This window comes from Catharus ustulatus, chromosome 18, assembly GCF_009819885.2.
Source record: "Catharus ustulatus isolate bCatUst1 chromosome 18, bCatUst1.pri.v2, whole genome shotgun sequence".
NCBI lineage: Eukaryota > Metazoa > Chordata > Aves > Passeriformes > Turdidae > Catharus > Catharus ustulatus.
Genome location: NC_046238.1, coordinates 10513285 through 10527070, shown reverse-complemented (window position 1 = coordinate 10527070; position 13786 = coordinate 10513285). Strand labels below are relative to the sequence as shown.

At 50.3% G+C, this 13786-nt stretch overlaps 1 protein-coding gene across 3 annotated transcripts in view; it reads left to right on the top strand.

The window, feature by feature from the left end:
• Positions 1–13011, top strand: part of MSI1 (musashi RNA binding protein 1) — a 30930-nt gene extending 17919 nt beyond the window's left edge. For 2 of the 3 annotated variants that reach the window (XM_033075551.2, XM_033075550.2), the window contains exons 7-15: positions 345–393; positions 2403–2485; positions 3154–3271; positions 4760–4840; positions 6105–6161; positions 8940–9008; positions 9138–9292; positions 9753–9818; positions 10739–13011. In XM_033075551.2, the coding sequence (XP_032931442.1) occupies positions 345–393; positions 2403–2485; positions 3154–3271; positions 4760–4840; positions 6105–6161; positions 8940–9008; positions 9138–9292; positions 9753–9794 (654 nt within the window). In that variant the 3' untranslated portion in view covers positions 9795–9818; positions 10739–13011. The remainder of the gene's footprint in view (positions 1–344; positions 394–2402; positions 2486–3153; positions 3272–4759; positions 4841–6104; positions 6162–8939; positions 9009–9137; positions 9293–9752; positions 9819–10738) is intronic. The other variant, XM_033075552.2, reaches the window with a different exon arrangement.
• The last annotated feature ends 775 nt before the right edge of the window (positions 13012–13786 follow it).

Genomic DNA, 13786 nt, shown 5'->3' with positions numbered 1-13786 from the left:
GGGATTTGGGAACAATGCCCTCCCTGCTCCTTGGCCCCTGGCTGGAGCTGCAGGCAAACAATCGGGGTCGATTGCTGCCAGGGGCTGGGCCAAGGGGGCTCAGCTCAGCAGCACCTGCCCCAGGCTGGTGGGAGGACCAGGACCATGCTGGTTGTGGCTTGGGAAAGTGCCTGGTGTGATGGCTTATGTGTAATTCATATGTGTGCACACCCTGTTTCCTTCTGGGGACAGGATGTCTCATCTTTATCCCCTCAGGTTTGGGGAGGCCTGGGAAGCTGTGAACAATTGTGTTGGAGGATGCTCGTTGCAGCAGTAATATCTGACTGCAGCCATTCTCTTTGCAGGTGGATGATGCGATGCTGATGTTTGACAAGACAACCAACCGACACCGAGGTGAGAGCTGTCTTCTGGCCCTAGCAGAGGTTACTGCAGAGGGTTTGCCCCCTGCCTTGCCTAGGGAGGGGTCAGTATCCCAGCAGCAGGGGATGTGGGTCGCAGCTGCTCTTTATCTTGCCTCCAGTCGCCCCATTCTTTTGCATCTGCATCCTTTACCAGTGGCCCTCGCAGCACAGAGAGCTTTTGTCCAGTGCGTTTCCTGTGCTGTAAACTCGTCGAGTTGCAGATATGTGAGAGGAGACGGCCCCCTCCTCTGCGTGCTCACCTCCGTGGCTCCAGCCTGCAGTGTGTGTCTTACCTTGTCCCGAGTAATCTGAGCTCTGGGAAAGCTGACACGAGAGCCTGAAAAGTGCCTGCTTCTCGCCCCTTCCTCGGCCTGGAGCCCACTTGTGCTCCCAGGTCACCTTTTCTTACCGAGTCCTGCTGGTGGAGTCTGGTTACATGATGGGAGCAAGGCTGTACTGTTTGTGCTGTACAGACCCAGCCTGTCCATGGGTGTCCCTGCCGTTCTGGTGAGTCCTCAGACTGACTATCTGGTGGTGTGGCAGGGCTTGACACTTGCATCCAACTCGGAGATTTAATGGCAACAACTTGACCTGCAAATTTAGCCTCAGCCTCTTCCCAGTCAGGGTCAGTAATAGCCCTGTGCTGGCTGCTCTCCTGTGTGTCGTTTGAAGCACTTCCAAGCACTCCTGCCCCCAGAGCAGTGAGGGAACTCTCCCTTCTGCTCTTGCTACACTCTGTGCCCTTCAGATTTTTACTTTTTTTTAAAGCTATTAAATCTACTCTGACTGCCAGGCCTTAGCAGTCCTAGGATGTTGTTCCAGCTTCATCTTGAAAGGGAAGAAGCGTTAACCCCTGTTCCTCCATGGGTGCCTTCTAGTCATTGGTCCAATTAGAGCTATTGGGCATTTTGGGAGGCAGCAGGGAGAGCTGCCAGCCGCTGTGTCAACAGTGAGGGGCTCAGCCAGGGACCTAGCAGGCCTGGTGGGGGTCTGATGGGGCTCAGGACTGCTTTTGGCATTAGGGTTTTTCTGCTGAATTCCTGAGCTCCTCTGCTTGTGGGTTTTGAGGTGAGTGGTGTGAATCTACCTGGGCACAGACAGATGGAGGAGTTTATAGCGAGATGTTTCTGGCAGTGTGGAGAAAAGATGGGGTTCTGGGCAGTGGATTCCCATCTGCTTTTAAATGTTATTTTACAGCGCCGTGGAATTGGCCAGCTCTGGAAAGCGGAAAGTTCTGCTTAATCCCAGCTTGCTTGCACAGCAAGCTTTAAGACATCCTCCCACCTGCCTCAGTTCTCCGGAAATGGTTGCAGTCAGCTTAGAGGAGTTGAGTCTGCCCACCCGAGCTGGGCTTTGCCAAAACTGTCAGCAAAGGGGTTGGTGAGAGAAAGGAGGTGTGAGCGTGGGCCAGGGGCCAGGAACACGCTGTCCTGTCTTACCCCAGATACAAACCTTACTTTCGTGAAACTCTGCAAATCACTGTGCCTGTATCTGCCTGGCTGTGTGCAGCTGCACTGCTGATCTTTGCCTGCTCACACAGGGCTTTATGGCCAGTGCCTGCGAGGGAGCTGCAGGGTGTTCCTGCTGGTGTGGTGCGTTTAGCGAGGATGGTGCTGTCCTGGCAAGCAGCTGTTGGTTTCCCCACTGATTCTTTGTGTGAGCATCTGCCCAGATCCTCCCCAGTGTTACAGACATGTGGTTTGCCTTGGGAATAGCAAAGTTAGAAAAAAAACCAACTCAAAACCCAAAACAAACCTGGGTTTGAGACCAGTTGGGTTCAGAGTGGGTGGGAAGTATGGGATGAGTAGGAGAGGAGAATCTATAAGAGGACAGTCCTGTTCTTGTGCATAAAAGTAGAATTTGCTGGAGAGGGAAGATGAGTGACAGCTGTTTTCGAAAGGGCTGATTGTACTCTCCTTTTCTCCTGCCAATAAAAGAGTGAGTAGAGGGTTCAAACTGGGAGAGGTCTGACCTGATCAGGGAGTTTTGCTTTTTCTGCAGGATTTGGGTTTGTCACATTTGAAAGTGAAGACATTGTGGAAAAAGTGTGTGAAATCCACTTCCATGAGATCAACAACAAAATGGTGAGTCTCTGTCTGAGGCAGAACCTGGGGGGAGCAGGGAGAAAGGTGTGGGAGAGAGCAGGGCAGTGGCAAAGAGGCAGAGTGTGAGGCAGTTGGGTCCTGATGCATCTTCTCTGCAGTGGGGAATCAGATTGAGTTTTTCCCCAAAAATCACAGCAGTCAGTCTGGGGAAGAAACTCACAGTATGGAGGTGAACAAGCATAATACTGAGGTCTCAAGGAGGAGAGCTAGCTAAACAAGGAATTGTGCTGTGCTTGGAGGTTTTGAAGGTACACAAAACCTTGTAGTGGCCTGGGAGGGGGCAGGTTTTACCTTTATTCAGAAATGAGGAAAATTAGGCTTTGAGGCTCTGGTGCGGGGTCAGATAGAACATCCAGGGCAACACCAGGAGGAGGAAAGCAATGTTTGAGCTCCTCATTGCCTGTGGTGGCTGCTGCAGAGCAAGAGGGAAGGCTGGCACCGTGTGGGCTGGGGACAGTGATGCCGGGGAAGGGCAGCAGAGCGGGCAGATGGAGGTGGCTGGAGCAGGGACAGGAGGTGGCTGGAGCAGGGACGTGCTGTCACGCAGGCAGCCCTGCCTGGCCTGCCCGCGCTCTGTGGCCGTGTCCTGTGACAGCCTGTGATCCAGCCTGTGACAGCCGAGCCTGATCCTTACTTTCTTGTGGCAGGTGGAGTGTAAAAAAGCTCAGCCGAAGGAGGTGATGTCCCCAACGGGCTCTGCGCGAGGGCGGTCCCGAGTAATGCCTTACGGGATGGATGCCTTCATGCTGGGGATCGGCATGCTGGGTAAGCCCCCGGTCAGCCCTGCCGCGCTCCCCCCGCTCCCGGCCGTGCCAGGCAGCAGCTTAGAGGTTTATTCCGGGAGCGGCGGGGCGGCCAAGGGCAGCGCTCCCTGTGCGGGGCCACCGTTCGCGATCGCAACTTGCCCTCTGGTGGCACCTGGAAAAACTGCAAACGTGCCACCGCTACCCTGCGGCAGCAGGGCCGGCTGGGTACAGCTCGGCAGCTCCTCCGTTGCACAGCAATTCCTTCATGTGGAATAGGATGTAACTGCAGAGTTGAGTGTGGAGTCATCTGTAACCAGGCATCTTCCTCCCATACTTTTACAGGCTTTCTGATCAATTAGTTGATTAAAGAACCCCTAAACTTCCACTTGAAACAGTGGTCTGTTAAAATGCCCTTTAAGTTCTAGTTGAGTGCTGTCTCACCTTGTTCCCTCCCTCTCAGCTACAGCAAATATCTGGTATTGCAGGGAAAGTTATACATTTATCATGGGACTGTTTTGTAAGGAGAAGTTGGTGACAAGCAGGCTGAGGTTCATGTCTACCAATGCTCCCAAGGCAAAAGCATTCAGATAAAAATTAAAAAATGAAAAAAAAAAAAAAAAGAAGTCATTTGTACTCCTGTCTTCCAGGTAACTCTATCTTCCACGAAACCTTGTGCCTAGATTTGAAAGCCAGCATGATCTTTCCAGTGTGGGTACTGGTCCTGGCTTCTCTCTCTTCTCACTTTCATTGGAACCAGGACTGAGCTGACCCAAGAGCACTGTTTGCTCAGGATCATTGCTGGTGTTGCTGGGCAGGGTGTACTCAGCCTGGCTCTCACTGCTAAGCCTGTTGAGCAGCAGTTAGTCACTGAACAAAACCCCCAAAAGGGCATTTCTCCACCAATGTTTTCACTTGAGTTATTGAAGGAAAATAAATCTCCAGCCTGTTGTTTTGGCTTTTGCCTTTTCTAAGCCATCTGAATTTTAAAGCAGCAAGACACAAACTGAGTCACTGGGAAATCCATGGACTCTTGTCTTGGAAGATCTCAAATCAAATATTAATCTGTGAGTCAATGCCCTGCATTCTCACAGACTTGTTCCTATAGGTGGTCAGCTTCCCTGGGGAACAGCAGGAGTTGTGCTCCTGCCTGTGCCAGGAAGAAATGTTCTTTGTACCTGCATTCACCAGCCCTTCTAGTGCAAAAGTGACTCAGAGCTATTCAGCTATTCAAATGCCCCCTCCTCTCTGATCTCTTGTTTGTAAATCCAGCTGATGCATCAGAAAGCCTTAGTCTGCAGTGCTGTGAGTCTGAGAAGGAAATCTCCATGTCCTTACATGTTTGGAGCAAGGAAAAATTAAATGGACCTGCTAAAACTCCTCTGCAGGCTCACTCGTGTTGTGCACTCTCCTGGGGCTTCTGCTGTCTAATGCCAAAGGATGCTCGTGCTGCTCATGAGCAGCCAGACCTTGCCAGCTTGCACTAACGGAGTCCTTTTCTCTTCCTCAGGTTATCCAGGCTTCCAAGCTGCCACCTATGCGAGTCGAAGTTACACTGGCATTGCACCTGGTTACACTTACCAGTTCCCTGGTGAGTGGAGCTCCCTGCTCTGTTTTTTGGTCTGTCTTCAGGTGATGGGAGCCCCTGGCATGATCTACAACCCAGGCTCTGCCCCTTTCACCCTTTCCCGTTTGGTCTTTGTTTAAATTGGAGATGGATGTGGAAGGGGGATTGGAGAAGCCCTGGAATAGGTGGGAACAGCTTGTCCTTCATTAGGATTATCCTCACACTGCAGTGGCAGGAAAAGCCCAAAGCTGCTCCAATGTCCTTTCTGCTGGCCTCCTCCGCAGGGCTGCTGCTGTGACACAGAAGGGCCCCGCAGCTCTGCCTGTCTCACCGCCTTTGTGTGTGTCTGTCTCTCTTTACCAGAGTTGCCACCGCTCTGAAAGTAGCACAGAATGTTAAACCCCACGTGCCAGGGAGCTCCTGGGCACGCAAAAGGCAGGTGCCTGCAGCACTGCAGTTGTGTTCTGAACAGTGCCTGCACCACTCACAGCCTTCAGAAAGTATCTGCTGGGCCAGGGGGCTGCAGATCCTCTGCAAACGGGATGGTTGCAAGCCTCCAACACTGCCATGTGCTCAGAACATGGATTCAGCCATCAATGGCTGGAACCTGCTGTGCCGCAGCTGCTCAGAGCTGTGGGGCCTCTCTTCCCACTCTCTGCCAGGCTGGGGAATGAGGCAAAGCACACTTGAGGTACACACTGTGCTATTGCTGTTGCTATTTTCTAGAGCTGTGGCAACTCTGAGCATCCCTTCCTTACTCCATCCCTCAGTGTGATGGTTGATATATGAAGTTTTGATATTAAGGGCTGGGAATGGGAAGTTTCCTCTTTGTCTGAGGTGAGCTCAGGCTGACTGGCTGAAAGTTGCTGTTGCCTCCTGGCTGTCTGGAAGCTCTCCATGAATCTAGCTGTAGTGGCTTCAAGTCCCTCACTGTAAACCTGTGCCAGGCTGAGTATGGCACATACTGAGCATCCACTGGCCTTGCTGCTGAGAGGTCAGATTGGCTGGGTCACAGAGCGGTGCTCCAGGGCAGACCTGAGGCTACACTGTGATGCTTGAACTTGCCCTGCCCTGGCCACATTTATTGTAAGGATAAATGGATCCTTTCAGCCTCAGGGCAGGAGTCCAGCACCTTTCAGCACCAGTTATAAATCACTTTAAAGAAGACACTGGCCTGGTTGCAGTCTGGTTGCAGACTGCTCCCCCAGCAGACTCTGGCTGCTGTGTCTCTGGGGTCTCCCTCGGGGCGTTGGATGAGTTCCTAAGCTGTCTTGCATTTCGTTTTTAGAGTTCCGTGTAGAGCGGACCCCTCTCCCGAGTGCCCCCGTCCTCCCTGAGCTCACAGGTCAGTCCCACTCATTTCCTAAACTCACAAGCTGGAAGGGGAGAAGGGGGCTTTGGTCTGTTTCAATGATGTTGTTGCTCCACACCCTGGTGCAATTAGACTGGAAATGTGCCTTATTTCCTCTTTCATCTGGATAAGCTCCATCCAAAGCTGGGGATGGAAAGATGGAGAGGCAATCAGAGCCATGTGTATTGCCTCTGAAGAGGGCCATGAGGTCCTTTCCTGCTGCTTGCCTCTTTAACTCCTTGCCCCAGGCTGTATGTAAACCAGATACGGAAACTGCAGAGAGCAGGGTGACTTCCACAGGTCTACAAATGACTTTAACCTAAGCTGTTGCAAGGATGAAATTTGGAGTGCTGGGAAGAGGGAGAAGGCATGGATGCACTCCTGGTTACTCTAATCCCATTTCCCTGGGCAGAAGGGGCTGCAGAGAATGCTTTCCCTGCTCTGGGTGGTACAGCTCCCCAGCTACTCCCACACAGGCTTTCCAGATTGGAGTGTGGTGGGACCCTGAAAAGTCCTGCAGTGTTTGTAGGGAGCTTTGGAACAAAATGGGAGCAGAGGATCGTTCTCAGTATCTTCAAAGTGCAAATGCCCTCTGGATCCTTAGCCCTTGGGGTGCGTGTGGTGTGTTCTCCTACGTGATGTTCCTTCTGTCTGCTCTCCCTTCCATGGCCATGTTTTCCCCAGCTCTGTCTTGTCCATGGTTTTTGTCATAGAAAAGCAGCTTTATGTAGTACCCTGCTCCCTATGTGCCATTTCATTTTCATGGTGCTCCTCCTCCCCAGTGCTTCCTTGCCCCCACCTGTTTCAGGGTTTGAATCTCTCTGCAAAGGGGTACAGAAAACCTTCCTGGGAAGCTCTTCTGGAATTAGCAGTACAAACAGGCTTGAAAGGGAGTTTGTGTGGCACAAAACCATGTTAATCCTCAGGGACTCTCTGTTTGTGAGGATGCGGAGATTGGCAACCACAATGAACAAATTTCCCTGAGGGAGGTAGGGGAAAATGGACTCCTGTATCCCTCATAACCAAACCCTTCCCTGACACCATGTGTGCAGCTGCGTAAGCACCTCTGAGCCTTCTACTTGGCAAACCAAGCAGATGTGGGTCCAGTTGTTTATTTACATGCGTGTTTTTCTGCAAAACCCATCACATTTATAGAGGAACTTTGGTGACTTGGTAGAAGTGTTTTTCCCTTCATGTCCACCCCTGGGTGCCCTTGTGCCTTTTCCTAGCAGGCCCTTACCCAGGGCCTGGCTGTTACTGATGGCCAGGGTGCACCAGGGCTCTGCACAACAAGAAGTTATTAATGCTGCTGTCCTGGCTGGGTGCCACGTTAGCTTACAGTCCTGAGTGTCTCGCTGAAGTACCAGCTGGGGATTGTGGCATTCTTCCCTCCCCGATACGCTTACCTCCTGTTAAGCAGGCCCTCCTTGGCTGGGCTGTGGCTGTGGCTCCCATGTATGGGCTGGAGCTGGCCCAGCCAAGGGCAGGGCACAGTGAGCTGTGTGCTCAAGGGCCCTTGTGCCTTTGAGTGGCTGCAGCACTGCAGCTTGATGAGGGGAGCCAAGAGGAGGGGATGGCACAGGCAGGGATGCACACACAGGTCACTGCAGCACAAACCTGGTGTCTCAGCAGATAAGACTGAAAAGGCAGGAAGGATTTTTCTTGGAAAAAGAGCTGGTGTTTTTGAGATGCCCTTGCCTCCCTTCTCGGTAAAACCACATTCACTCATGTTCAGGACTGGGATGAGGCTGCAAGGAGGGTGGCTGCCAGCAGCCTTCCTTTCCCAGAACAGCATCTTTGGGGGTTATGTGAAACAGCAACATGCCTGCATTGGCCCAGGGCCTGTAATGAGCAGCTAACCCAGATAGAAGCCTTGTATGACGTTTGCTTGAAACAGGCTGGTGCCTGCTACTAAATATTCCCTCCTAAGCTAGTCTGGGTTTCAGCCTTAACGCGATTGATTTGTTCTGACCTCTTTTTATGGTGCTCTAAACAGAATCACAGTGAATTTCACATTCAAGCATGAAATGCTGACCCAGTCATTTTAAGGGCAAAGAGAAACATACTGGCTAGATGCCTCCTGCCCTGAGGGCTGAATGCCTGTGGCAGTAGAGTTGGGAATTAGAACTGCTACATATAAATTAAGACTTACTGTTTTAATTAAGCCATTTCTAGTTCCTGCTCCCTAGGTATATATTTCCTACTTTTCTACAATGAACAATGAGGTTTTGAGCAATTCAGAAGCAAAACTTAGTGTGGGGAGAATGGTACGTCTTGAGCAAAGAAATAGGGAGAAAGAGGCTATTAAACTGTTATTCAAGAATATTACCAAGAGACAGAGGAGGGATTGAGCCTCAGGATGTTAAGCTTCAGCTGCTGTCCCTGAGCTGTTGCGATTCTCCACATTTACTGCCAAAATCTGGATCTGTAGCTTCAGATTAACTGCATTTTGCAAGCTTAGTAGTGACAGGATACATCTGAAATTGCCCACTTCTCATTCAGTGCTTCCATGCCACACCTTTGGCTGCTCTGGGGTGTGGGCTTGACAGAGGGTGGCTCAGGCCATTCCCCTGGCCATTAGCTGTGCAAAAGAACACTGATAAATTCAGGGCTGTTTACTTCCCTGTTGTGATCTTTTAATGTCCTCTGTGGTGCACTAAAGCTGGTATGTATGTGTGAGCCCAGTGTTTTGCAGCAGGAAATGAAGGCTCCTTTCAGGGGGTTTCCCATGTAGCCACAGTGCTCCTGAGATGCCTGTTCCTTCTTTTCCAGCAATCCCCCTCACTGCGTATGGACCGATGGCAGCGGCAGCAGCTGCAGCGGCCGTGGTGCGAGGGACAGGTAACTCCACTTTCCTCCCCAGCATGGGCAGGGTTCTGCCACCGAGGTTTGCCAAGGGGCTGCGGGAGGGGGGTGGGACGGGGTTGCATTTTTGGGATCTTCACTCTGTAGTTCTGCTGCCTGCTGTAGGTTCCACCCCCAGTCGCACCGGTGGCTTTCTGGGCACCACCAGTCCCGGGCCGATGGCAGAGCTTTATGGAGCCGCCAACCAGGACTCAGGGGTCAGCAGTTACATCAGCGCTGCCAGTCCAGCCCCGAGCACCGGCTTTGGACACAGCCTAGGGGTGAGTGCTCCCTGTGCCCTCTGCAGTGGGGGAGATGGGAGTGGGCTGTGTCTCCACATGGTGAAGGGAGGTGAGCAGCAGTGGGCAGCCCCCTCAGCCCACAGTCTGTTTTCTGGTTATGAAATACCACCCACTTCAGCATTGGCTGTGCCACTGCTGAGCCCCACACCAAGATGGATGGTGCAGCAATTCACTTGGAACATCCTTGGTTCCTGTTGGCTCTCCCTGATCACCACTCAAGGTCCTGATCTCCAGTTCTTTCCCTGATCTAGCTCAGGCTTTCCAAGAGTCTGTCTTGCCCCTGACACAGCATCCTCTAGGGTGATGTGCTCTTTAGAGCTAGCATTTCCAACTGAAAACAATTACTCTGTCATCTGGGCCATGACTGAATTTGTTGTGTTAGTAATTCTTCTTCATTGCTCTTTTGTTTAAGAGTGGGGTTTTAACTCTTTCTTCACAGGGTCCCTTGATTGCAACAGCTTTTACCAATGGGTATCACTGAAGCTGGGGACCAAGGAGGCAGGAGGTAAGAGAGCTTTGAACAGGCGCAGGTAATGAGAGAAAGGAGTGAGATTCTGAGCTGGTCTCTCTGCTCAGGCTCTCAGCTGAAGCTGTGGATGTTCTGTGACACTCCATGGCCTGGCCCAGCCTGTGGGAGGAGTCCTCAGGCTCTCTCGTGCACCAGAGGTTGGGTTCCTACTGAACACTCTCCAGGCTGGGAGTGGAGAATGTCCTAGTGTCTGGCACAAAGATGAAGAAAACGAAGCACTGACAAAAAGAGAAAACATCTGCAGGGTTGGCTAGAGTCACAACCCAGTGGTGATCCTGGGAGACAAGCTTGGCTTTTTTGTGTGGCTGGGGAAGCCTCCACTATGCAGCTGGTTATTCTCACTGCTGCTGAGACCAGTCTCTGGGAAGTGAGGTTTCATCTCCTTCCTGGGAGAAGGGCAGAAGGAAAATCTCATCACTTCTGGTTTTGGTCCTTGGATGGGCTGAGAGGGAACTGGTGGAGTCTTCATTTGCTTTGAAGTTAGCTGGCTTAAATTTAAAATTAAAAAGTCAACAACCAGCTTTCAAAGAGGAGAGAACAAACTGGAGGGAACAGTATCCACAGACAGGAGCCCAGGGCAGCCTGGCAGGGCTGGTCTGAGCTGAGTGCTGGGGGAATGTCTGGACTCTGCTATGTCCCAGCCCTCACAGGGACCAGGCCACGTGGTGTGTGGGACCTTGTTTCCCAGGCCTGCACGTTGCCATTGAAGATGGAAACATCTCTGCTGTCCCCTGTCCTTGTGCCAGCCATGTGCAGAGCAAGACTATGGGGGCAAAGTTTGGGTATTGTCAATACTGGGTGTTGGTTTCTGTCACATCACACTGGAAGAAAACCCCAGGAGCAAAGCTGTGGTTGTTCCAGATCATGTCCCTTCCCTCCCCTGCTGTGTCCCACAGATTCCCCAGTGACCTAACCGAGGACAGCGAGTGGCTGGAGGATCTGGTGAGCCTCGGGGGATGAGCCAAGGTTACCTTTCTCTTGAATCAAACTGCACACTGCCGGCTGGCTGCCAGGCTCCTGCCGCCCTGCCCGATCTCTCCCTTTGACCAGACCACACTGGACTGAACCCGAGGAGATCATCTCGCTTTCCTACTAACCACCGACGGTTTACGCTTCCCCCTCCCTGCCCCCAGCCCACTGATTCTTCTTTTATTTATTTTATTAGTTGTTAGTTTTATTTTTTTATTTTATTTTTTTATCTTTTTTGGGGGCTGCCCCTTCTTTTTGTTGTTTGCTCTTTCCCGAGCTAGTAGACATATTTTATGAATTGGCTTTGTGATTGTGTTAGGTAGTTTTCATTGAGGAGTATTTTTATTTGGCTTTGAAACTGTTTTGAATATTTTCAACTCTGTTGTTGTTGTCGTCAGTGTTTTTAAAGCACGGTATGTAACAAGAATGCAGTTCTGAAGGGAAGAAAGAGACAGAGAGAGAGCAAAGGCTGAGAGGAACTGCTGTATTTCTATTTTTTTTAAAGAAACTGTTTTTAATTGTTTCTGTTTTGTAAATGTGAGGCTTTGAAAAGTGTGAAACTCCAAGGATCCGAAAATGTTGGACATCGCTATGGAACAAAACAAATGTATATTTTGCTAAGTGAAAAACACTATCCTTACAGCTGAAAGATTTTTTTTTTCCTAGGTTTAGTTTTATGTGGGGTTTTCTTTTTCCTCCTGTATAATATGTAAATATTGTGAGCTGAACCTGGCTGCTGCCTGCAGCCTGGCTCCAAGGAGCAGCTCCAGGTCCTGGACTTGGTGCCGCAGCGTGAGCAATACTCTCCAGCAGAATCCTGACAGGACTTCGTTCTTTTTTTGTACACCTTTTACTGTAAGATTTTAAGACCTCTGATGAGATGAGCTGAAAGGGGGGCGGGGGGAGGGCGGGGTGAAATGTGCCAGCCATCGGCTGTTTTGCTGAGCGGGTTAAAGCTGCTTCCAATTGCTTGATGTACAGACTCCATCCCTGGGCTCCGTAGCGCCGGCTCTGGGCTGGCTTAGGGAAAGGGCTTTGCTGCCGTTGCTTGTCTTGGTTACTTTGAAAGGAATTCACTCTCCAAACTTTATCGCTTGCGTCAAGATTTCCTGGGAAAGGGGATCCTCCTCCGGAGGCGAGGGTGTCGGAAGGGGTGTCAGCCAGGGGGAGATTTGGGTAGTCGTTCTCTGAAGGGCAGGGCTCTGGGATGGGGATTCATTAACAGGGGAGAAAAGCATTAGGGTGGTGATTTGGGGGCGGGTTAAGGGCTTCTCAGGGATTATATGAATTATAGAATTGCAGCTTCCCATTTGCTTTACTCTGTGTTCTGAAGACTGTGGGAATTTGTCCGTTGTCCTGTGCGGGGTGATCTGGTCCCTTCTCCAGAACCTGCTAGGGCTTCCCCTGGTATGGTCCAGGCCCCTGCTAACCAGCACTCTGCCAGGGGAGGCCTCCAGCAGGAATACATGGGGCAGGTTTGGGTCTGGATTTCAGTGAACCAAAGACCTTGTTAAGGGGGGTGATTAAGCCTTTTATTAAGATGCAGCCAAACTCTTTTCCCAGGGAAATAACAGCTTCATCTTAAGTTTTAAAAATCATTCCCTCTCTTCCCCCAAACTGAGCCCCTGTAAAGGAGATGGGCATTTAGAAAAGGACTGGGAGGGCACAGTGCCCACAGGGCCCTTTTTCTCTTCTATCTCTCCCCCATCTGCTGGAACTTGTCCTGACCTGGGCGATGCGTTTGGAGAGTTCTGTTTAGGTAAGAAGGTACTTAACAGATCAGTACTGAAAACACAAAGCAATAATTTTTGTTACTGAGACAAGAGTCTGTATGTCTGTTTTTTTAAATATTTCCTAATTAAAGAAGAGCTGCATTTTATTGGGTTTATTTTTATTCTATATACTTCAAATTTGGGTCTGCGGACAGCGCTTTCCTCCCTCTTGGTGTATGCGCTGAGCTGCTTCCATGCCCCCTCCAGACATCCCGGGCCAGCTGTGCTGCTGCTGGGCTGTGAGTCACTCTCTGGCCACTGCCTGGAGGCTGGGGCTCTGGTTTCAGGGTGGGCATTTTTTTAAAAAGAAATAAAGCTGTGTTTTTAAGCCAGTAAGTTATTACACTCCAGTGTTTGTTCTCTCCACACCTGTAACCCTTTTTCCAGATTTCAGTTTTAAATTCCTAATAAATTATTTGAAAACTGTCCTTCTCTGTCATTATTTAGGGGTGTGAGGATTTCCAGTGGGGGAGATTTCAGGACCTGGCAGGAGTTGCATGCTGCCTTAAGGATAAAAGCCCCAGGCAGGTCTCTGACTTGATGTTCTGCTCCCACACTTTGGCAGTGGCCCAGTTTAAAATGTGAGGCAGATCCGGTTTTAGTAGAGATTGTGTGTCTTCTCTACATTACAGAGGTTTTGTGTAAGTATTTGTAGGTTCAGAAAAGGAGATAACGTGGTGCTTACAGGTTTGGCTCATACCCTGGACTCAATTGGCTGTGGTGGACCAAGGAAGCTAGATGTAAGGAAGTAAAATGTGGAGATGGGAAGTAAAGTCCTTAACAGACAAAAGAGAGAAAGGAGAATTTTAACAGTGTGGAATAGTAGGGAACTCTGCAATGGGGCTTACAAAAAAAGGTCTTAAAAATAATTTAAGGTTTAAGCCTGCAAGTTGGAACCAGTTATAAGTTGAAATGTGTTAACAAGTGTGCCAAGTATCAGTGGCTTTGTATACAGCACAGGTTGGGGAAAACCAAAAATAGTACTGGTGGAAAAATCTTTACCCTGCTGGGATTTTTCTCATGAGGCACTCTTGTAATACTCATGTGCTTGCTTTCCCACACTTGGTGACCCTTTCGTTGAACTAAAAATGTAGGAAATTGTTGATTTATGATTTTAAAAAGGCCAGTTGACTGGAAACTTTCTAAGAAACGTCAATAATACATCAGATACTGAGAGCAGAGGAAAAAGGAACCAGACTCCTA